The 22,329-nt window shown below is 34.4% G+C and overlaps 3 protein-coding genes and 2 long non-coding RNA genes across 9 annotated transcripts; 3 read left to right on the forward strand and 2 right to left on the reverse strand.

The window, feature by feature from the left end:
• Window positions 1-1,812: 1,812 nt before the first annotated feature.
• Window positions 1,813-4,036, forward strand: LOC120357794. Of its 3 annotated transcripts, none has more exons than XR_005574802.1 (5): window positions 1,813-1,827; window positions 2,304-2,494; window positions 2,668-2,938; window positions 3,045-3,237; window positions 3,355-4,036. It is a non-coding gene; the product is annotated as an uncharacterized LOC120357794 (long non-coding RNA). The 3 variants fall into 3 exon arrangements; XR_005574801.1 differs by lacking the exon at window positions 1,813-1,827 and adding an exon at window positions 2,085-2,216; XR_005574803.1 differs by lacking the exons at window positions 1,813-1,827; window positions 3,045-3,237 and adding an exon at window positions 2,201-2,216 and having other exon boundaries at window positions 3,261-4,036.
• LOC120357793 lies at window positions 3,852-7,640 on the reverse strand. Of its 3 annotated transcripts, none has more exons than XR_005574800.1 (4): window positions 7,629-7,640; window positions 4,845-5,035; window positions 4,401-4,671; window positions 3,852-4,298 (listed from the first exon to the last, which is right to left on the reverse strand). It is a non-coding gene; the product is annotated as an uncharacterized LOC120357793 (long non-coding RNA). The 3 variants fall into 3 exon arrangements; XR_005574799.1 differs by lacking the exon at window positions 7,629-7,640 and adding an exon at window positions 5,138-5,156; XR_005574798.1 differs by lacking the exon at window positions 7,629-7,640 and adding an exon at window positions 5,123-5,141.
• Window positions 7,641-8,605: 965 nt separating this feature from the next.
• LOC105196662 (NADH dehydrogenase [ubiquinone] 1 alpha subcomplex subunit 8) lies at window positions 8,606-11,491 on the forward strand. The gene is made up of 3 exons (XM_011162708.2): window positions 8,606-8,945; window positions 10,693-10,868; window positions 10,967-11,491. The coding sequence occupies exons 1-3, from the start codon at window positions 8,817-8,819 to the stop codon at window positions 11,187-11,189; spliced, it is 528 nt and encodes a 175-aa protein (XP_011161010.1). The 5' UTR covers window positions 8,606-8,816; the 3' UTR covers window positions 11,190-11,491.
• Window positions 11,492-11,703: 212 nt separating this feature from the next.
• LOC105198596 (alpha-1,3-mannosyl-glycoprotein 2-beta-N-acetylglucosaminyltransferase) lies at window positions 11,704-16,063 on the reverse strand. The gene is made up of 13 exons (XM_011165353.3): window positions 15,638-16,063; window positions 15,305-15,518; window positions 15,137-15,219; window positions 14,924-15,054; window positions 14,736-14,847; window positions 14,477-14,646; window positions 14,107-14,337; window positions 13,836-13,974; window positions 13,465-13,693; window positions 13,272-13,376; window positions 13,051-13,141; window positions 12,800-12,970; window positions 11,704-12,464 (listed from the first exon to the last, which is right to left on the reverse strand). The coding sequence occupies exons 4-13, from the start codon at window positions 15,029-15,031 to the stop codon at window positions 12,351-12,353; spliced, it is 1,470 nt and encodes a 489-aa protein (XP_011163655.1). The 5' UTR covers window positions 15,032-15,054; window positions 15,137-15,219; window positions 15,305-15,518; window positions 15,638-16,063; the 3' UTR covers window positions 11,704-12,350.
• A 958-nt stretch (window positions 16,064-17,021) lies between these two features.
• Window positions 17,022-21,357, forward strand: LOC105198595 (T-cell activation inhibitor, mitochondrial). Its single transcript, XM_026137138.2, has 8 exons — window positions 17,022-17,047; window positions 17,146-17,260; window positions 19,681-20,063; window positions 20,136-20,448; window positions 20,521-20,621; window positions 20,664-20,825; window positions 20,911-21,042; window positions 21,117-21,357. Exons 1-8 carry the CDS (start codon window positions 17,022-17,024, stop codon window positions 21,349-21,351), a joined length of 1,467 nt encoding a protein of 488 aa, XP_025992923.1. The 3' UTR covers window positions 21,352-21,357.
• Window positions 21,358-22,329: the final 972 nt, after the last annotated feature.

Below are 22,329 nucleotides of genomic sequence, written 5' to 3' on the forward strand. Positions count from 1 at the left end.
GTATTGATTTCAACTTCAAAAATCACTTCACTGCGACAAATTTTCCATAGGATGCGTACCTATAACTTTCTCCTATATAGTGAGTAATAAAAAAGTTAATACTATTTTAAATAAAAGACAAGGATTCAACATTGTATCATAAGAATAACTATAAAGGGAAAGATCATCATAAGAGAAAAGGATATTGGAAGAAAATACGTATAGAGGGTGCAGAAAAGGAAAGAAAGCACAAAGCTCAAGAAAAGTTTATTAATAGCTAAAAATGCTTATGCATAAATTTTTGAAAAGAAATAATATCAATACAGAAAAAAGTAAGTCTACTCAAGAGACACCTGGTATAAGTTCACAAAATGATGAACTTTTAGAATATACAAATAATTAACAATAAGGTATTTATTACGAATACTCTCTTCACCTTAAATCTTAATAAAAATGTACTTATTTGACACGTGAATGAAAAATACGTTTTTGAAAATAATTTAAAAGAATTATTTTTACAAAATACTGGAAAAAAAGAAAAAATATTAACTGCAGAATATATAGATAAATATATTCAGTGTCAAATTGTTTTAACGTGGGTTAGACCAGAGTATTTTTTGCGGTATCCGATAGCGCACGGTGCGATAGTCCACCAACCAATCATCTTGACTTATCTAATCCAACCAAAGGAGAAACTCTAGGCATCGACTGCTGTGAGTGGTGGTGTATTGGTCCCGTGCTATCGGGATCCTTTCATTTTTTTCGCAATAAATTGTTTACAGTTTTTGAGGGAATGAAAAGATTAATATTAATTTCAATTTTCATAATACGTGATATTACTTAATCTTGTTCAATGTTGAGATGTGTTATGACTGATAAAACAATTCGGCGCGCAGTTTATTAAATTTGAGGAAAGTATATAAAATTACACAAGTAATACAAGCACGAAAAACATTTATTTATAGTGTTTTGGAAAGATATCGAGATAAGCTGCAAGAATATGCAATAAAAATTAGGCAGTTTTATTTAAAAAATTAAAGGTGACATTCATATGATCTTCAAGCAACTATTCAAAGTCAAATTAATGACAGCATCTTATGTCCCCCTCGAAACCATACAATTTTTTTCTGAAACATTTTTGATAAAAATGCTTCATTGAAAAATTATCAAGGTCTGTTTTTTAAAATGAGACATCCTGTGTATAGTAGAAAAATTGCGTAGCGACACATAAGGATATTCCTAGCTGGTGATAGTTGTTATAAAGTTACAGAATAAATTTACAGTAGGAATAAAGGTTGGTTTATAATACCGTAAGAAATTCACCAATCATAGTTAATTATTCTTCTATAAATCAACTATGATTGGCCAATTTCTTACGGTTACGGCTATTATAAACCAACTTTATTCTATAACTCTTAAGCCTGTTCTACAATAGCATAAACACAAGACCGTAAGGTTGTAAGGCATGGTTTTAAGAGCTCGTAAGCAAATGAAAAATTTTCATTTCTTACGTTACGACCTTACGGTCTTGTGTTTACTGCTATTGTAGAACAGGCTTTAATGCCACGACACAGGCTTTTGCATAGCTGCATAACCGTATGCATAAAGAAGTTGATTGGTCCGTGGGCACATGCATAAGGAAATGGACCAATCAATTTCTTTACGCATACAGTTATGCAACTATGCAAAAGCCTATGTCGCGGCCTTTAAGGGACTCGCACATGAAATACATAACATAAGCACAACATAATTCGTATGTACTTGACCGAAGCAAAGTTCCGGATGAAGAAATGACTATTTTAAATCGTTTGTATTTCGTTTGAAGAGTTATGAAGTGCATTTGAAAAGGTTTGTGAGTCCTTCAATTAATTGTAATTAATTTTTTATTTTTACACCGTGTATTTGGCCGAAAAAATTAACCGGAGCTAAATTAAACAAAAATCTTGTATGGATTCGTTTGTATTTCGTTTGAAGACTTTTGAAGTGTCGTCAGAAACGTTTGTGAGTTATCCAGATAATTTTAATAAAATATTTTAAAGTCATGTAATTGACCGAAATATAGATTCCAGGCGCTACTGGTCCTGAAGTACCAGAAGGCGCGTTCGGTGTAATCTCTAGTATTTCGATATTCCTGGTTCTTTCTTGACAGTAGGATAAACAATGTGCAGTAAGTCACATATTTCCAAAATATCTGGGGGGGCTATTACGGTTTCTGAAACGAGGTGAAAATTACAAAAGTGAGCAAATTCATTAGTTGTTGATCAATAAAGTTATAGATATTCTAGTAAATTTGTTCACTTTTGTAATTTTCATCTCGTTTTAAGAACCGTGATAGCCCCTCTGAGAAGGTGCAATTGGTGTTGCAAAAGCGAATTGGTATTTAATCAACGAGATTCAGAGACGGAAGCACAAGCCCAGGATGATCCTTCCCGAGAAAGCAGTCTCCGTACTTCGTCTGGAACCAAGATTCATAACTCCAGCGATTAGAACCTGTTCGGATGCACTCAAATGCAAAGTACAATAGAATTAATTTTTTCAGAAAGATGAAAATGTATTTAATATTTACACATAAAATAACATTGGATCCAAGATCCTTGACGATAGTTGATGCATCTTTATTTATTTTTGCAAGTAATTTTTTTGAATGCTGTATTGATTTTATGTTCAACGCACTATATTTTATTGCAGGTTTGTCGTGCCATGAGATATTTTCCTCCTGAACAATGCAGTATGGTCAATGTTAAAGTGATCGGGTGTTTACTGTTTGTATGTGATGGCGACACACTATAGTTATACCGGTGATTCAAGAACAGATTGGAATATTCCATCTGCGACTTGCTCTCTTTGGCGAAAGGATATTTCTTGATGCATTTGACTTTATTTGATAATCTAACGAGTTTGTATGAAAATGTCTTAGAAGTATGGGAGAACATACAGAGGAATGCCATTGAAATGCATGGTAATTTGTTATTTACATATTTTAATTACTGTTTAACAAGTAGTATACAGATAATTTCCACATTATTAAATCTTGCACTTAGCTAAACTGGTTTTTTTTTTTTAAGCAACTCATAAAATTATGCTGAGTCCTGCGGATAGTTGGTTACATGTAGACTCAACGCAATTAGAAACATATCTAAACCAATGGTAGAAAAACGTTAAGGATAAAGAATTTTATCAAGACCTTATGATTCTGCAATAAAAAATGCAGTCGTTTGTCAATCAAACCAGCGACGTTAATGGCGTGCATTTCTTAGGGTATGATTTCTATCTGTTAAAAGGGACTAGAGAGAGAGAGACAATTCTGACAAATATACTGATCATGATTTAGTCGTAAAGCAATGGAAAATAAATAATCGTTGATTTTATTTATAGAGAACAATCAATGGAGAACAACATGCAAGGACATGGGGAATGGCGCGCGAATAGACTTCGACGCGAATGTATTCGACAGTACGTTAAGCGGCATCCTCGACTTGGCATTCTGGGAGGAAGGGACAAGTACGTATTGAAATTTTTAATTTATTTTAATTCATACACAATTTTATAAATTATATGTATGTATACGTACAGAGCGATTCTTAATTCGTGTCCCAACTTTTTTTGTGTATAAATTAAAATAAATTAAAAATTTCAATACGTACTTGTCCCTTCCTCCCGTTGTCTTTTCTTCTTTTTTGAAATGGCAAATGCTTAATGTATTTCAACGTGAATTAACTAATTATTTACTATGTAATGCCGTTAACTTTGTAAGACGTCGAACGATATAGCAACGGATTGGCTTCAACGCCTGATTTTAAATAGCGACCTTAAAATTCTCGGGGTAAATGTACGAAACAGTCGGCTAAAATTAACTAGAAGTCAATTTTTTAATTAAATGGAAGATTTATTGATTATACAATTGTAACAATAGCTCTTTGCAGTAACAATATAATTTTACCTGTATTACAAATAGATTTTTTTGTATGGTACAAGGTATTTTGCATAATGGGAATTTTATTATGTACAGTTTCAGATTAAAACATGGTTAGAATAAATCATGATTAGTATATTTATCATAATTGACTCTATTCCCTTCTGACAGATATTCTACTCCAGAAATCATACCCTAAGAAATGCACTCCATCAACGTTGCTGGTTTGGCAACGTTGATGGAGTGCATTTTTGGAGGAAAACATCGCATTCTTTATCGCAGAATCATAAGATCTTGATCAAATTTTTTATCCTTTGTCCTACTGTGGTTTAGATATGTTTCTAATTGCGTCGAGTCTACAAATGTAACCAACTATCCGCAGGACTCAGTATAATTTTATCTTGAGCTTAAAAAAAACCAGTCTAGCTAAGTGCAAGATTCAATAATGTGGAAATTATCTGTGTACTACTTGTTAAACAGTAATTAAAATATGTAAATATCAAATTACCATGCATTTCAATGGCATTCCTCTGTATGTTCTCCCATACTTCTAAGACATTTTCATACAAACTCGTTAGATTATCAAATAAAGTCGAATGCATCAAGAAATATCCTTTCGCCAAAGAGAGCAAGTCGCAGATGGAATATTCAAATCTGTTCTTGAATCACCGGTATAACTATAGTGTGTCGCCATCACATACAAACAGTAAACACCCGATCACTTTAACATTGACCATACTGCATTGTTCAGGAGGAAAATATCTCATGGCACGACAAACCTGCAATAAAATATAGTGCGTTGAACATAAAATCAATACAGCATTCAAAAAAATTACTTGCAAAAATAAATAAAGATGCATCAACTATCGTCAAGGATCTTGGATCCAATGTTATTTTATGTGTAAATATTAAATACATTTTCATCTTTCTGAAAAAATTAATTCTATTGTACTTTGCATTTGAGTGCATCCGAACAGGTTCTAATCGCTGGAGTTATGAATCTTGGTTCCAGACGAAGTACGGAGACTGCTTTCTCGGGAAGGATCATCCTGGGCTTGTGCTTCCGTCTCTGAATCTCGTTGATTAAATACCAATTCGCTTTTGCAACACCAATTGCACCTTCTCAGGGGGGCTATCACGATTCTTAAAACGAGATGAAAATTACAAAAGTGAACAAATTTACTAGAATATCTATAACTTTATTGATCAACAACTAATGAATTTGCTCACTTTTGTAATTTTCACCTCGTTTCAGAAACCGTAATAGCCCCCCAGATATTTTGGAAATATGTGACTTACTGCACATTGTTTATCCTTACTGTCAAGAAAGAACCAGGAGTATCGAAATACTAGAGATTACACCGAACGCGCCTTCTGGTACTTCAGGACCAGTAGCGCCTGGAATCTATATTTCGGTCAATTACATGACTTTAAAATATTTTATTAAAATTATCTGGATAACTCACAAACGTTTCTGACGACACTTCAAAAGTCTTCAAACGAAATACAAACGAATCCATACAAGATTTTTGTTTAATTTAGCTCCGGTTAATTTTTTCGGCCAAATACACGGTGTAAAAATAAAAAATTAATTACAATTAATTGAAGGATTCACAAACCTTTTCAAATGCACTTCATAACTCTTCAAACGAAATACAAACGATTTAAAATAGTCATTTCTTCATCCGGAACTTTGCTTCGGTCAAGTACATACGAATCACAACATAAGACTGATGAACCAATGAGCATCCAGCATAAAGTCGCCATATTGATTTACATAAGATTTCCATTGATCCAAAGGCCTTATGCTACGCTTATGCTCTGTTATGCATTTCATGTGCAATGCCCTTTAAAGTTAATTTATAATAGCCGTAATCGTAAGAAATTGGCCAATTATAGTTGATTTGTAGAAAAATACTCGACTATGATTGATGAATTTCTTACGGTAACGGCTATTATAAACCAAACCTAGGCCGGTATTCATAGTCGATTCTTATATTTAAGATCATCTTAAGTATCACTTTAAGATGTCATCAACCAATCAGAGAGCCGTATTAGCATCTTAAGATGTTACTTAAGACGATCTTGAAATAAGAATTGACTATGAATACCGGCCCTAAAGCCTGTTCTATAATAGCATAAACACAAGACCGTAAGGTTGTAAGGAATGGTTTTAAGAGTTTGTAAACAAATGAAAAATTTTCATTTCTTACGTTACAACCTTGTATTTACTTTTATTGTAGAACAGGCTTTAAGGCTATAACACACACTTTCCATAACCGTAACTATAAGACGTACCGTAAGAATTATTCAATCCCAGTCAAGAATTAAGAAATAAGAATCTGAATTCTCAACTGTGATTAGTTAATTCTTACGGTACGTCTTATGGTTATGGAAGGTGTGTGTTATAGCCTTTAGTCCCGTTCTACAATAGGTGTAGTAAGCCTTAAGAGGATGCTATAGTGACCGAAGAACTTCCTCGACGTCGACATTGCAGATTATTTTTCGAGGGAGACCAGGCTATCGTTCTTTGTCCAACGCATAGATCTGTCTTTGTTTTTCGATTATTTTGCCATCTGCGAAAAGACCTATCAAGTACAGCCACTGCTCTTCTTGCCATCGTTTACGTGCGCTAAGCGAAATTTGGTCACATACAGCTGTTCACCTATTAAACTTTTTTGTTAGGTTGTTGACTGAAACGATACACAGTCAGTGCTGTTTGTTAGAGTTTTCTGAGGTCCGCCCCAAGGTCCGTGGATTGGCGTTGGAGCGGAAGGAAGGTCGTTGCATAGCCGCCATTTTCGAGACAGCGAGTCAGTGTTAGTGTATGTACGTAGATAGTAAGGTACTACAGCTATTAGTTGTGTGAGTGAGCGAGTGTGCAGTAAAAGTATGGCCGCCGCCATTTTCGTTCCACATCGTTGAAGTGGATGCAACGACCTTCCTTCCCCTCCAACGCCAATCCACGGACCTTGGTCCGCCCTGGTCTCATTTTATACATACGAGCTACAGAACGTTAGTAAATAACAAAAATTAACCTTGGTTGACAGATCCACGAGTCGAAAATAAATGAATTTTTAACTTTTTGATCGATTTTCTCATAAAATTTACCAGAGCAGACTTTGTTTTGGTGCGTACTTTTATTTTGCAAAAGGATTTTGTGATCTGTAAAGCCAATTCGAAAATTAATGAACACTGTAATGGTCGGTAATTCCCGTCAGTATAGCATCCTCTTAAATCGTAAGAAATTGACCAATCATAATTGAATATGAGGAGAATAATCAACCATGGTTGGTCAATTTCTTACGACTTAAAGCTTAGAACATTAATTGTAGACCGGGACTAACGACAGATAGGGATATTGTTACGTATCGCTGCGCAGCTTTTCTACTATGTATAATAGCAACGACGCTGTAACGATACCGAATTGTCGCTAAGGAGTTACAAAGTAGGCTTACAGGGCTACTTCAACAAACTCTGATTAATTTTAACCGACCGATTAGTCCCAATCTACAATTAATGTTGTGAGCTTTAAGAGGATGCTATAGTGACGGGAATTACCGATACATTACAGTGTTCATTAATTTTTGAATTGGTTCTACAGATCACAAAATCCTTTTGCAGAATAAAAGTACGCATTAAAACAAAGTGCGGGTTGGTAAATTTTACGAGAAAATCGAACAAAAGTTAAAAATTTATTTATTTTCGTCTCGTGGATCTGTCAACCGAGGACAACTTTTGTCATTTACTAACGTTTTGTAGTTCGTATGTATGAAATGAGACTAGGCCGCACTTCAGAAAACTCTAACGAACAACACTAACTGTGTGACATTCCAGTCAAAAGCCTAACAAAAAAGTTTAACATGTAAACAGCTGTATGTGTATAAATTTTGCTTAGCGTACGTAAACGATGGCAAACAGAGCAGTGACTGTAGTTGATAGGTCTTTTCACAGATGGCAAAATAATCAAAAAACAAAGACAGATCTATGCGTTAAACAAAGAGCGATATCCTGGTCTCCCTTGAAAAATAATCTGCAATGCCGACGTCGAGGAAGTTCTTCGGTCACTATAGCATCCTCTTAAGCCATAAGGAATTGACCAACCATGGTCGATTATTCTTCTCATACTCAATTATGATTGATCAATATCTTACGGCTTAAGGCTTAGTACAGTCGTGTTCATTATAGTTGCGACACTTTTTCTTAGATGCGTTTCTGAACGCGCAACTATAACAAGAGCTGAGAACATGATTGGTTCTTACTTGTGGATCCAGCCAATTACGTTCACCGCTCGATGAGCAAAACAACATTCCAAAAACCATCGAAGAAAAAGTGTCGCAACTATAATGAACACGACTGTACACCTATTGTAGACCGGGACTAATCAGTCGATTAAAATTAATCAGAGTTAGTTGAAGTTAGAGTTCCTAGGAACTCTAGTTGAAATGGCTCTTATGTTATTGAATGCGGCTCACTGCGGCTATTATTGGCTGCATTCAGCGCATAAAAAGCAGCTTTGCAACTGTTGTAAAATTCTTTAATATAATTGGTCTTTGCCTTTAGATCCGGCAAGAACCAAGAGGAAAAACTAATCGTATCCAAGAATTTTACACACTTACAAAATTGTTTCTTTTACCGAACGCAGCCAGTCAATCACTTTATGGGCTGCGTTCCGAAATTCACTGTCAGTACTACAAATCTATAGTTTATGTTACGTAAACTATATATTTTTAGTACTAAATGCAGTAAATTTTGGAACGTAGCCACATACATTGGAACGTAGCTTCGATTGTTTTGTGTATAACACACTTTACAATTTCGCGCTGATAAATCATTGGGAAATTTCGTAGTCGAAACGTTTCATGATCGGTGACCCCGTTCGCAGATGACAGATCGTCCCGGCAAAGTTCTATTGTAAAGAAAAATGGCTGCAACGGCGAAGACAGTACTACCTGAGGAAAGTGAGCTAACCGTTCAGGAGCTCAACGTCAGCTGGCCGGTATTACAAACCGCATCCGTTTACATCGGCAAGGCCTGCGAATGGTATAATAATGTGAGTTGCAACTTTGTGACAGAGAGTCAGATGATCTAAGCTGGTATCCACGATGTTCATCGCATGTGAAGCCATCTATCTCTTAGATATTACATAATGTAGTATCTATTTTATCCAAATCTTTGTAATAACGTTTGACATGTATGTATCGCCCATTGTGAACAATATAGCTTCAATAATTAATGTTAATAACTCAAAAACTTTATATTTTGAACAGCCTAGTAGTTAAAATGTGATGGTTCTTTTCAAAGCTAATTTTTTAATTGAGTTGCAATTGTGTTTAGATTGTTCACATATAGAGACGAATCAATTAAATACAATATAAATACTAGGTTTATGTTTTGTTACGACGAGCTCTTTTAAATATAAAATTTGTTTCTAAAATTTGATAACTCTTGAAGATACATTTTGATAATTATTAGTTAATTACCTCATCATTTGATGAATTTAGGCTCAATCAACACATTTTTGCACGAAACAAATGAATCTAACAAAAAAAAGTGTTTATCCTGCCCCGCGAACCGAAATATTACTGAAGTTGATTATTATATAGGTTAGAAAATTTATCATTGACTAAATGGAATGACATGACCATGCACTGTACAGTTGTAAGCTAAAAGGTTGCAACATATTTTCTTCAATGGTTTTTGGAATGTAGACTTGCTCATCAAACGGCGAACATAATTGGTTCTTACCTGTGGATCCAACCAATTACGTTCGCCGATCGATGAGCAAGTTTATATTCCAAAAACCATCGAAGAAAATGTGTTGCAACCTTTTAGCTCACAACTGTACATGTATACTGTGCTAAAAAAGCTGTGCAAAATGTGAAATTATTACTTTGTTTTAATTATGTAGGCTGTATTCAAAAATTCACTGCAAGTATTGAAAATCTGTAGTTGATGTTACATATATTTTGAATAACAGATTGTACCTATAAAATACATTTGTATATTTAAAATATGAGTGTTGAAATTGCTTACTAAATTGATGAGTCTATCATATACTAAAAATGAAAACTTAGTAAAGATTAGGTCTCTATGCATGGTTTTGTTATGAAATAATATTTCATTAAATTGTAGTTAAAATTATTTGCCTTACTAATCAAATCTATTACATATAAAAATGAAAATTTAGCATAAATATTAGCACAGATTCACAAGATTTTATTGTGAAATAAAATTTTATTAAATTATTCCTAAAATCTTTTGGATTACTAAATTGGTGAATTTATCATATACTAAAAATGAAAACATAGTAAAGATTAGTAAAGGCCCCTATGCAAAATTAAATGTAACATGTAATAGGTGTGTGTGTGTGTGTCTTTATTAATTTTTACTAAATTTTCATTGTTGCTGTATGATGAATTCATCAATTTAGTAAGACAAAAGGTTTTAGCAATAATTTAATGAAATTCTACTTTACAACAAAACTTTGCACAAAGGTCTTTGCTAATTTTTACAGAATATCTATTTTTAGTATATAGTAGTCTCTTTAATTTAGTAAGGTGCTAGATTTCATTATCATATTTTAAATACACAAGTGTATTTCATGTAATTAAAACAGTAGAATTTTAAATTTCACACACTTTTTAACACAGCAGACATGTATGTACAGTGCATGGCAAAGTGACACTTTTTTCTGCCAGATTCTTTCGTTTTATGCAAAAATCTGTTGTATGAGCCTAATTTCATCAAAAATTAGTGCTAAGGTAACTAATTTGAATTATTACCAAAACTTTTTCCAGGAATTTATGTTGTGCAGACAAGAAGAATGTGATCCACGTCGCTGTCTCAATGAAGGAAAAGCAGTGACCTCTTGTGCATTGGATGTTCTTAAAAAAATGAAGAAACACTGCTTAGAAGACTTTAATGCTTACATGTATTGCCTTGAGAGATCATCAGGAACATTAGATTTTGCCCCGTATGTTACTTTATACTCTATTACATTAATTTTTCATCTGATACTTTATATTAATTATAATAGTACGATGTATTATGACATAATATAATGTTACTTAGATGCAGACAAACACAAGCTGCCTTGGACGATTGTGTTCGTACAAATTTAAATATAGAGCGTCCACCTTTTGGCTACTTTTGTGAAGCTAAAGTGCATAACACATCGAGGCCACGACCGCCAAAACAGGAACCTATAACATTTCCAGATCCAACTCCTGGGCTGCCAGCTGACATACCACGTGAGAAATCAAAATATAGCAATCGCTTATGGTTTAAATCCTAAATCTTTCAACAGACATTGCTATAGTACTGTGGTCACTCTGTGAAAATTATGTTTTCAAGACTAGGGACGCATCAGGTAACTAAATTGTTATAATAGGAAAATAAACGTGTGTAATTTTCAGTGCGTTTATCAAACGCACATAGAATGTAGAAACGTTCCTTTCATATGAAAACATAGAATTGTACATGTTCTGTAAATATAAGCATATTAACAGCAAAATAAGTGATAATTTGCTTTCATTGTTACACCTTGTACAAATACAAAGGAAGCATATAAATATACTCTTTGTTTGTCCATCTTAATTGTACACAACATTTAATGTTACAAAATCTACTTATCATTTTCTCTATATGTTAAAATGTAAGCATTGAAAAACACTATATATAATCTATATATACTGTAAATATGATTGTAAAAATGAGTTGAAAATCAATTTAGATTAAGATAGATCGTACGACAGGTAAAATTAAGGGAATAACTGGTGGACAGTGAGATGATTAATGTAAATATAGAGTTTGATTAAATTTTTCGATAAAATTATACTTCATTTGTCATACATCACATGACTTCATAACAAAATTAATTTTCGAAAACAGTATGAGCAAAAATATATCAACATATTCTTATTTTGGAAGATACATTGTAATTAATCAAGAGTATTGCTTTATCAATATGACTACATTTTATATACACTCAACTCTTCAGCGATCATTTAAATATGTACCAAAAAATGATGAATGTAATTTTTAGAAACGCAGCTTTACAATAGTATATGTATTGTAAATGAATTTATGACATACATACATACATACATACATACATATATATATATATATATATATATATATATATATATATTTATTTATTTATTTATATGTATGTATAATATTCATTTACATAAATCATACATAAACTTATCGAAATATATGTAACATATCTTTCTGTAAGAAAGATCATGTTCCAAACCGATTACATGAGGAATGTAACACCGGCTTCTACCTAATTCTACAGAGCATAGCCGTACACTGTAGATTTAAATACAGATCTCACTGTCAGTTTATCTCACAATTGTTATATTCACTTATTCTGTTGAATATCAAAGAAAAGATGCACGCAATATTTCTGCGCAATCTACAAGTCTTTGTAGAGTATAATCATGTGTTAGCTCCATGTTATATCATAACCATTCCAGTTCGCACTCGGTGCTAAATGCACGCGTCTACCATTATAGAAAAACGTCACCACACCACGGTATCCTGATCTCGGCACACCGCTCTGTAACATAAAAGTTTGCAATAGTATAATTTAAAATAAATTAAGAGAATCATAGTCCTTCATGGTCCAACCGGGGATTTGAAGACCCAGAATTTTCAATTCTGAATTATCTCTGTCTCAAATTCGAAACGTACAAAAAAAAGTGAAATATGTTTCAAGTCAAACAATTATGAAATCGTATTCTGGAATGTTGGAAAAATAAGCCAGAATTTTTTCAAATTTTTTGAAGTCCAAAAATCCTTTCAAAAACACTCAGACATCAATAACCCGGCTGAACTAGGAAAGCAGTGAAAAGTTGGAGAAACCACAAAAGGTTAATAAAGAAGATACGTTACTCTGAAATCGTCCATTAAACCAAGCAATTTGGTAGTATTTTTAAACGACTGACGAGTATAGTATGGTATTCGTACTGGACCAGGGGCAACTATATTTCCACTTTTCAATTCCAAATAGCTAACCACTGTCGACTGATACACTTGGTTGACGAAAGATATATCGTAATTATCCTATGAACACAATAATTATAAATGTACTTTAAAACATGTGTGCATTTGCCAATGATCACATCTGACATTTGCACCCTTACTTTTAGTAAATAGGATAGATTCATCTTGGTGAAAGGCACAAATTGTTCATTCAGCTTGATGTATTTCAGGTGTTTTTCAAAGAATAAGCCGCTAGAAGTGATAAAACAAATTTTGGTGCCGATTAAATTTACTCAAACTATTTTGATCGATTATATATCTGCAGTATTTTTAAAATGTATAAAAAAAAATATAAATAAAAAATATGGATAAAAAGAAGTACTTGCTGACTCCAAGTTTGCCGAATGTTCTAGTTCGCGAGATTTCCGGGCGGATGCAAGCTCTATTCTTACGCTGTTCTGGCTGTCTTATCCAATCATCCCAATATCTGCATAAGTAGAATGTGTTGTTAGACACGTGAATATTATAAATCGATAATATAAATCAAGTTACAATAAACATAAAATTATGCTTACGATTTGGGCCATTTTGGTGCTAGCTCCAACCATAAATCGCGCGTAAGCATCCAACCTAAGCCAGGAAAGAAATCTGTCCTATAAAGTAAATGAGGCGCATGTTCATCCACCAAGCCAGCTTTACCGTTATCATTCCACGCTGATATACACCAAAGAGAACTATCATTCACTAACAGAGGATAAGTTCCCAGGAAGTACTCGTAAAAGTCTGGAGCAACGTCCAAGTCATCTGTGTAAAAATCATAAACAATCTTGAACATCTCATTCTATCTTTATGAAAGCTCCATGTCACATTTTTTTTATATAGTACTCTTATTAAAAAATAGTATAAATATTTGCTTTTAAATATTTAGCTACACTTTTAATCGTACCTTCAACTATAATTGCAGTACTATATCCAAGCTTTAGAAACACTTGATTTAACGCCCATTTATAGTGACGTGCAATTTTGAAGTAGCCTCTGAATTTCTTTTCTTTAGGTGGTATTTCAATATCAGATTGATCAGGTTGCTAGAATGATCATAAATATTGTGCTAAGAATATTGTTTGTTATAAGAATATAAGTTAAAGCATAATCTTATAAAAAAAAATTAATTCTCTTTTATAAATAAGTAAATGAATATAACAATACGCTCGGATTACCTTTATATGTAGCAGCTGATTTCCATATCTTGCTATGACATCAGCAGTTGGTCGATGATCACAGTCTTGAGATACAACTATTGGGAACTGTTCTTTGCTAGATCTTAACTTAATTAACTGATTTAAACATCGCTCTACTGTAATACGATTACAAGAAACAACCAAAATAGCTATTATTGGAGATCCATCAGGAAGTTTATGCCTCAAAGGAGTACTATGTGCTGCCTCTGTCTATTAAGATTAAAAAATTGTGAATATAAGACATAAAACTCCGAGATTAAATAAAACTTATATTCATAGATTACATATTAAGTAAATCATTGAAAAATGAATTAAATAAAATTAATATATAATTAAAATATATTATTACAGATAAGACAGCATCTTGTGTCGGCCCCTGTTCATTTTGAGATATCTTCCAATTATTTTTGTTTTCGATCTTTTGCAATAATATACTTTTATCCTTATTGGTTTCATGTTTTTTGTGTTTGTCTTTTTCTGCATCTATTGGCAATTGGACATTTAACCTATCGTATTCTTCTAAAATGACAAATTTTATATTATATAATTTTATATTATATAATTTATCTTTCAAATGTCTTTAGAACATTATTTTTAACTAATCTTACTCTTAAGACGTTTGCTCTCATTGATTTCTTCCAGAAGTTCCTGATTTATAATTATCTGCTGTTTCACTTGTTTTTCTAATCTGCTGATTTGATTTGATAGCTTGTCCTTGTCCTAAACTCAGATATAATTATTACAGGTCTTATATCTCTGTTCAATGGATTGTAGCATATTATAACAATCCTGTTACCTTGTCCTGATCCTTGCCAACCGATTGTTGGTCCAGAAATAAAAAGTATGTAGCCAGAGCCCATAAGATGAGGGAGCCAAAGATAATACTGATCGATCTATTCCGCATGACAAAACCAAGTGTCACCTTAACTGTAACATCAAGAATACACTGCAAACAGGAAGTTATGCAGAGGTGCAGAGCCATAAGGAAACAGAGCAAACAAATACTAACAGGGTTTCCACACGTTGCAGTGCACGTCAGTACATATTTATTACACATGGATTCCTAAACGTGTCGTCCAAGTATCGTTCCTTCTGCGAAATTACAACAGCCGTTAAAATGCAATTAGTATCCTCGGTGCACTGTCCGTCCGATGCAGTGCAAGCAGGCATTACTTACGGCTGTCGCGATCATATCCGCGCTCCGGAGATTCTCGTAAAAGTCGTAAATCATATGGAAATGTATCGGTCTGCATCGTTCGCATGAGTCATGGCTAAGCGGCGTATTATTTACATCGCACGTGGATGTGACGGACTGGACTGCGTTGCCACGGGCAGAGGAGAGGAAAATCTTAACGGCGATTGACGATAAGGATGACGGTGCGCAAATCACGCTGAAAGCGGACATTTTTAAAAGCCATTAAAAGCGAACGTTCAGTCAACTCGTTTCCCACGATGGACTTCCGTCAGAGACATCGACGAATTTTGCGAGCGCACAACACAGGTTACTTACCATTATGACATGGGAAGCGACACGGAGCTACACTTTCACGCAGATTAACTCCGAGATCTGCTGTTGTCTGTTGATCTACTAGCTAGCTATGCGAGATCGACATGGCTCGCGTGGCAAGATCTATCCGGAAGGATACGAGTCGAGGAAGAAACGGAGCCGGAAGATCCCGATGGTGCTCACGTTAGTGGACTGGGACTCTGAGACAGCTGTCAGCAGTGTCAGCGTACGTCACCGTCGTGGAGATCTTTACCCTACGAGCGAAGCCACACAGTGACTCCTCTACTGTAGCGGGGGCGCAAATATTCGTATAATGATGATCCATCGAGGCGATAATCGCAAGACAGCATATATTATTTCTTATCATTCACTTTATATGTATTATATACAACTGAACGATATCAATCGGTGAACTCAGCATGAGAGAAGAGTATTTCGATATACAGGGTGAGTTTTAATTATCAATATTTTATCATAAGAGATATATGACTTACCGACTGTAACTATAAGATTCACCCTGTACAATGTGCATATCCAAATCGTATATCCCTAATCTCGTTAAGTTGAGACAGTGTACATACATATGTACATAAAATACGTGTTTGAGATGTGTTTTGTCCGGTAAATTTTTTTGTAGAATCGCTGACGCAATTTATAATTTTTGTTTTCCTATTTTCGCATTCCAATTTTGGATTTTTATATTTTACATTTGATGACTATGAAGATTTACTTTATATACTTTGTGGAATAGTTATAACGTCCCCAAAAGGAACGGGTACCAATAATTGACTTGACTGGACTGGACTATCATCGGCAATCATCGTTGACCGTCGGTCGGCACGTCGGCAGCGATGACAGCTTAAGCTTACAATTCACATTGCAAACAGTGCCGCCTGATATGGCCTGATAGTGCCTCTACAGAACACATAGAACATATAAGCAATATTAAGTATTAAGTGCCTCATACGACGTATGATGCCACAGTGCAGAGCGTAGAGCAGCGTAGTAGAGTGTAGTGCATGTAGACCATGTAGTGCGTGTTGATGCGTGCTGGTGCGTACTGGTGCGTACTTTGATGTGAATTGAGGTGAATTCGCGCGCGATCAAGACTAATTCGCCGAATCGTTGGCATCCAATGGTTTCACCATCGTGGAAAAAAATTCCGCGGAGCAAAGCGAACGGGAAATTTGCTCGGGAAAAGAAAGGGGTGAAACGAGAAGAGTGAAGAAAGACAGGGAAACGGCGCATCCCTCTTGGAGAGTGTGCGAGAGTCATCCATGACGTGAGCCTTACATTCGCTGCTGATCGGCCGCGTGACATGAAAGCCGCACACATCAACAATAATACAACCGGGTCGGTGACGAAGAAGGGTGTAAGAGAGTGAACGATGTACTGCACGACGCTCGGAAGATGGTAAATCCTAAAAGTTCAGGTTTACTCCTGGCGTTTACTCTCCGCGGTAAACGACAGCAGTCCATTCTACCGGGAACTGACAAGGCTCTTTCTGACAGCTTTTGCAGGAGAGATGCGGTGAGAGCCCTGAGCACCGGCGAGGTATCCACCGCATTGCGGCCCTTTTACTTCACCGTTCATCCCGACCTGTTCGGCCAGTATCCCACGCAAAGGGTAAGGACCTGAATCCCAGACGGGCAAGTCTACTCCGGAATGAGTGTCATATTACACGATCGAGATAGATCATGATCGGTCGGAGTAGCTTTGTAGACCCTTCACATTTTTTCATGTATAAAATGACGCAGAGATTCCTTCACTTGCCTAAATTTATTCGCGTTTTCCATATAGTTTTTTTTTTCTTTCTATCTGCAGGTCTTGCGAATATTTGTATCTTTTTAAAATATGAAATAAGGTAAAATACGTTCAAAGACAATCGAGGTATCGTACACTTTTTCGATCATTTAGAAAGCTTTTGAGCATTCACACACATTGGAATAAGAGAAAGAGTAAACGATAACAGCTGCAAGAAATGCAATTATGAAAAAAATAATGTGATGTTTGCGCCCTTATATATATTTGTTGAATTTTTAATTATTATTGATCTTCTCTTGATCGTAAGTTACATCGACCATCCATCTCTTTCTTCAAGGCCACGGGGCATGCAAGATGCACGTGTGCCATTGTCAAAGCACCGCACAAAGCAATCGGTAGCACAGTCATGACGTGTTAGTGAGCACGGGCGAATGCAGTGAACGGTATTATTTTTAGATGCGTGAAAACTTGTCGCCTCGCGTTCGTGATGAAATAACGCGGCGTGATCTTTGGTCGAGCGCACGTGCGTGATGCAAGGTTACTTGGCAATCGGAATAAATTTTCTTTCACACCACGCACTCAAATGTTTGCGTCGTTTATCAGAGAGATAATTGTTTGCGTACGAGCAGGACCGCATTGAGAGAGCGTGAAACATAAATATATACTGCGGAAACGCGTAACATTCAACGTTTCAGATTCGCTCCGTCTGTTGTGAGTAAAGACATGGCACAATCGCGGAGCATTGTAATTAAAAGAAGCGAAGCGGAACGTTTTTTTTTTCTCTCGAGGAGTCTGTTTTCTCAATTCGCGTGTTTATCATTGCGACGTTTGCTTACTGAAAAATAGATTGGTAATGAAATTAATGGGATACATAGCGCTACTTTAAAGAAAATTAAAAAGGATATTAGTTTCAATTAGAAGAATTTATATAGAATTAGTAAAATATATATAGTTCATATTTATAATATTTAGGTCAGAGTTTTACGAATTGTTTTTATATAAATTATATTAAAATCGTATTTTATTTTGTTTCGACGGTTTCGATTGGAAATTGTATATTTAATCCTGATAAACACAGCCCTGCGCGTGTGTGTGTTTGATCAGTACAACTTGAGGCTTGTATGTAAATATTTTTAAGCGTGACGACTTAATTCAGATGGATCATTAACCGCGAGAATTGATAAAAAGTAGCAAGAAAGCGTTCTAAATTTTTTTATTAAATACGAGAAAAAATATGAATTAAAACTCAGAGAATTCTGGTGATCGTCAAAATTATGAGTTATTATTTCTCCTTTTAATTTTACTATTTTTTTTACATAGCATATCTGAAATGTTCAATCAAATTTTATCGACATATGCTATTGGATTGATGAAAGAATCATGTGAACACAGATTTATTTTGTTTTTAAGTTTTAATTGTTAAATGAGTTTTATCATAAATACTATTAATTTCTAACTATTTCTCTAATAATAAGACAATTAATTAAGCAAATTACTTAGATAGAGATAAAAGGATTCGATCAAAGTTCTATTGTGAAATTAAAATCTGGATAGATAAATAAAAAGATAACACGCGCGTATTTGTACTTGAAAATCAAAATAGTATGTTTTATCGTTATTCTTGTTTGATTGTGATAAATTACATCCTATTATCATGTTCAAACATATCAGATAATACTCTGATATTTTTATCACATTTTCTCATGAATTAGTACATAATATAATGCAATTTAGTCAAAGGGATAATCACTCTTGAATTCTGGTGTACAAGTTATTAGAAGTCCATTAAATTTCCTTAAGTCCATTGAATTCCTTGAAGTCCGATGATGTCCGGTATAATCTAATGAATCCCATGTATTATACCATGGACTTTTGGCTTTTATAACAAATTTTTGAATTTTAGATTGAAATTAGTTACTAGAGAGAGATTTTTGATGACTTTTTTTGTTAAAGAGATCTCTTAGCAAACGTAATGAATTCCAATGAATTCCAACGAAATTTGATGAAGTCTGCAGAGTCCAGTGTACACCTATTTTCTGAGTGATTACTTCCTCGAATTTGGTCAAACATTTTTATGAATACTTTGCACAAATATATTATCACTATATATTATTACTATATATTATTTTCTTATTTTTGCCTTTAATCAGGAAACACGATAGTTTCTATGCCTATTTTTTTTTTATAACAACTTTTTATGAGCGAAACTATAGCTATATAATTGTTTTAAATAATGCGGTTAGATATTATCTATGTTATTAACTATAATTTACTATTTACAGACAGTGAATGAAAACTCTCTGAAGCAATTAAGTTCAATCTTGGAGACTCTGCAACAGAAGCGGCCTATACGGCCGACCATCTTGCCCTTTTATTTACGATCGAAAGACGAGAAAGACGTGAAGGCTGGTAAATTCACGCTCGTTAAAATACAGTTGAAAGAAAAGGATTTGAAGCAAGCGATACTGTCTATTTTGAAAACATGCGATTTACCTACGACGTTCGTCGACAAAATCGAGGAGCCTCCTGTTGCAAAGCACAAATCCAGATTTTGGCAACGCGCACATTCTGGAGAAAGGATAGACTTTTCAGAATTAGAGGACGATCCTATTTACGCGTCGATTATTATGAAACGCAAAATTAATACAGAGCCAGATACATTGAAGTAAATATAACATTAAACTATATGCTTAAAATATAATATCCCTATTATATTTCTATACATGTTTTTAATTAGGGCGTATCTCGACAAACACATCAATGAAGTACATGTTAAACTAGAGGCATGTAGACCGATGAGAGAGGAGGTTGAGAAACTGGAGAAAGTACTATGCAGCGAATTGGGTTTGAAGGATATCATATGGGACTGTGGTTGGAATATCGCTCATTATCGCGGTTGTTTATTGGCCTTTCAAGCATTAGCTGAGCATCATCCGGAATCAATGGAGGTACTGAGGAATCGCACTCTCGTATTCGCAAACGACACTGGTATCAGTTTAGAGGGCAATGTTATGCTAAATTCCGGGGAAGTCAGGCACAATTGGCTCGATGTATGTTGAAAATGTATTACGATTATTTCTATTGATGTTTCCATATGTATTGAACTTTTTTGTCTTTTGCAGCTAATAAAAAATGTAAGAAAACACGATGCCGTGTTGTTAAAATTGCCAGCGTTTGAGAAGGCAGTGTCCCAAGTGCTCCTGGATATTAAAGTCGGTCGACGGTGCGTAATACATCATATTATTTGAGTTATGGTAAGGCTCAGGGTGCTCTATATGTGCAGGAAATTCATGCCTAAGGTAATGGTCGGTCAGTATGAGCAACAACTGCGGCAACTCACGACCACGCTCTCGGATTATCGTGGAAAAAGAAAATATCCGAGTTCTTGGCCGGCCAATCTGTCGGCTTACGAAATTGTCATCGAAGCGTTAGTATCGCTATATAAATTGCTTGTGGATGATTTTACATTAAGTGACTGTGCAAATAACTCAACGCGTTTTATGATCTTTTAGCGAAGCAGGTCCTTTAATGTTATCGCCGACAGGACAATTCATTGTGCCATCGTCATGTCCAAGCTTTCTCTTGGTGAATTTTATTACGGAAAACTTGGAAGAAGCGACAAAGAGACTATATCACTATAATAAGTAAGATATCTCAGATTTCATACCTTAGATTGAGCATAGATCAGTACAGTTATTGTTACTTATATTACTTGTAGCATAAAACATGTAGAGCGAGAACTTCATCGTAAGACCATCAAGGAATTAGGCTTAGCTGCTCTTAACAAGGATGACAGCATTACTCCTGATCTAATGATCCAATGCTGCGAACGCCTACTTCTGCATAAAAAGGATTTAGCGCCGTCGCTCGAGGGCGTCATGCTTTGGGTTACTCATTATTATTCCGTTATGAGCGACGGTGTTCTTTGTGTGCCATGGGATTGGAAATTCTAACTTTTGACGAAAAATGTGTTAACGATTATTGTCAAGTTACTAGCGTAAACGTAAACGTCAACAACCACGACAATGCACATGAGTTTTACGAGTCCCAAGATTCGCACGATACCGTAACAGTTTGGGACAGGTAATTTTCTTAATGTGTAAAGCCCTGCGCACAATAGAAGAATATTAGATATTAGGAATAGGAATTAAAATTTTAGAATCAGTGTCCTTAATTAAAGATGTTATTATAGATAAATAGTGAGTTATGTTATATTTTGTACGACACATTTATGTTTTACATCTTATTTGTATCTATTACGTATTCGTGTATTACGTTTAATATTCATTAACAAAACTAAGTCTAAAATTTTAATTCCTATCTTAATATCTAATATTCCTTTATTGAACATAGAGCCTAAGATAAACTGTTACATAGAAGGAAAAAATTTTTTATATCTAATATATAAAATATGTATAATTATATATATATATATATATATATATATATATATATTTTAATACATATGGATATATTTTATATATAATCATATATAATTACATATAAAAATCATGCATAATTATATATAATTTTAATATATATGAAATATTTGATATATAATTATATAAAAAAAATTTTCCCAGGAATAACAGTCATATTATATTAAATAGTCACTACATATATCACAGTTTGAATATTATTAATTTGAAAAAGAAAAAACGATTTTATATTACTTTAATGTTGTCTCTAACTTCTTGATAACTGTATCACACTAGCGACTCGCGACTGCGATTACGATTCCTCCTCAGCCAATCAGAAAGCAGTGACTTATGACTACCATTTGACCGATCATCCATTTTTTTTAAGTCGCAGTCGTATATACTAGTCGTAGTTTCAAGTTGCTACTTTTTGATTAACCGAGATGGAATCGCAATCGCAGTCACGGCCATAAGAACAGATTATGACAAAAAGATCGTGAAAACGGCTGTTTC

The sequence above is a fragment of the Solenopsis invicta genome, chromosome 5 (assembly GCF_016802725.1).
Source record: "Solenopsis invicta isolate M01_SB chromosome 5, UNIL_Sinv_3.0, whole genome shotgun sequence".
Classification (NCBI taxonomy): domain Eukaryota; kingdom Metazoa; phylum Arthropoda; class Insecta; order Hymenoptera; family Formicidae; genus Solenopsis; species Solenopsis invicta.

Excerpts from the sequence above, each read along its gene's own strand:
- LOC105196662 (XM_011162708.2), top strand. The coding sequence starts at position 8,817 with ATGGCTGCAACGGCGAAGACAGTACTACCTGAGGAAAGTGAGCTAACC. Across the intron at positions 8,946-10,692 it reads CCTGCGAATGGTATAATAAT|GAATTTATGTTGTGCAGACA; the intron begins GTGAGTTGCAAC and ends AACTTTTTCCAG. Across the intron at positions 10,869-10,966 it reads GGAACATTAGATTTTGCCCC|ATGCAGACAAACACAAGCTG; the intron begins GTATGTTACTTT and ends AATGTTACTTAG.
- LOC105198595 (XM_026137138.2), top strand. The coding sequence starts at position 17,022 with ATGTACTGCACGACGCTCGGAAGATG. Across the intron at positions 20,826-20,910 it reads TACGAAATTGTCATCGAAGC|CGAAGCAGGTCCTTTAATGT; the intron begins GTTAGTATCGCT and ends ATGATCTTTTAG. Across the intron at positions 21,043-21,116 it reads AGACTATATCACTATAATAA|CATAAAACATGTAGAGCGAG; the intron begins GTAAGATATCTC and ends TATTACTTGTAG.
- LOC105198596 (XM_011165353.3), bottom strand. The coding sequence starts at position 15,031 with ATGCGGAATAGATCGATCAGTATTATCTTTGGCTCCCTCATCTTATGG. Across the intron at positions 14,338-14,476 it reads CACAAGATGCTGTCTTATCT|ACAGAGGCAGCACATAGTAC; the intron begins GTAATAATATAT and ends TAATCTTAATAG. Across the intron at positions 12,465-12,799 it reads GTTTAATGGACGATTTCAGA|AGCGGTGTGCCGAGATCAGG; the intron begins GTAACGTATCTT and ends TTTATGTTACAG.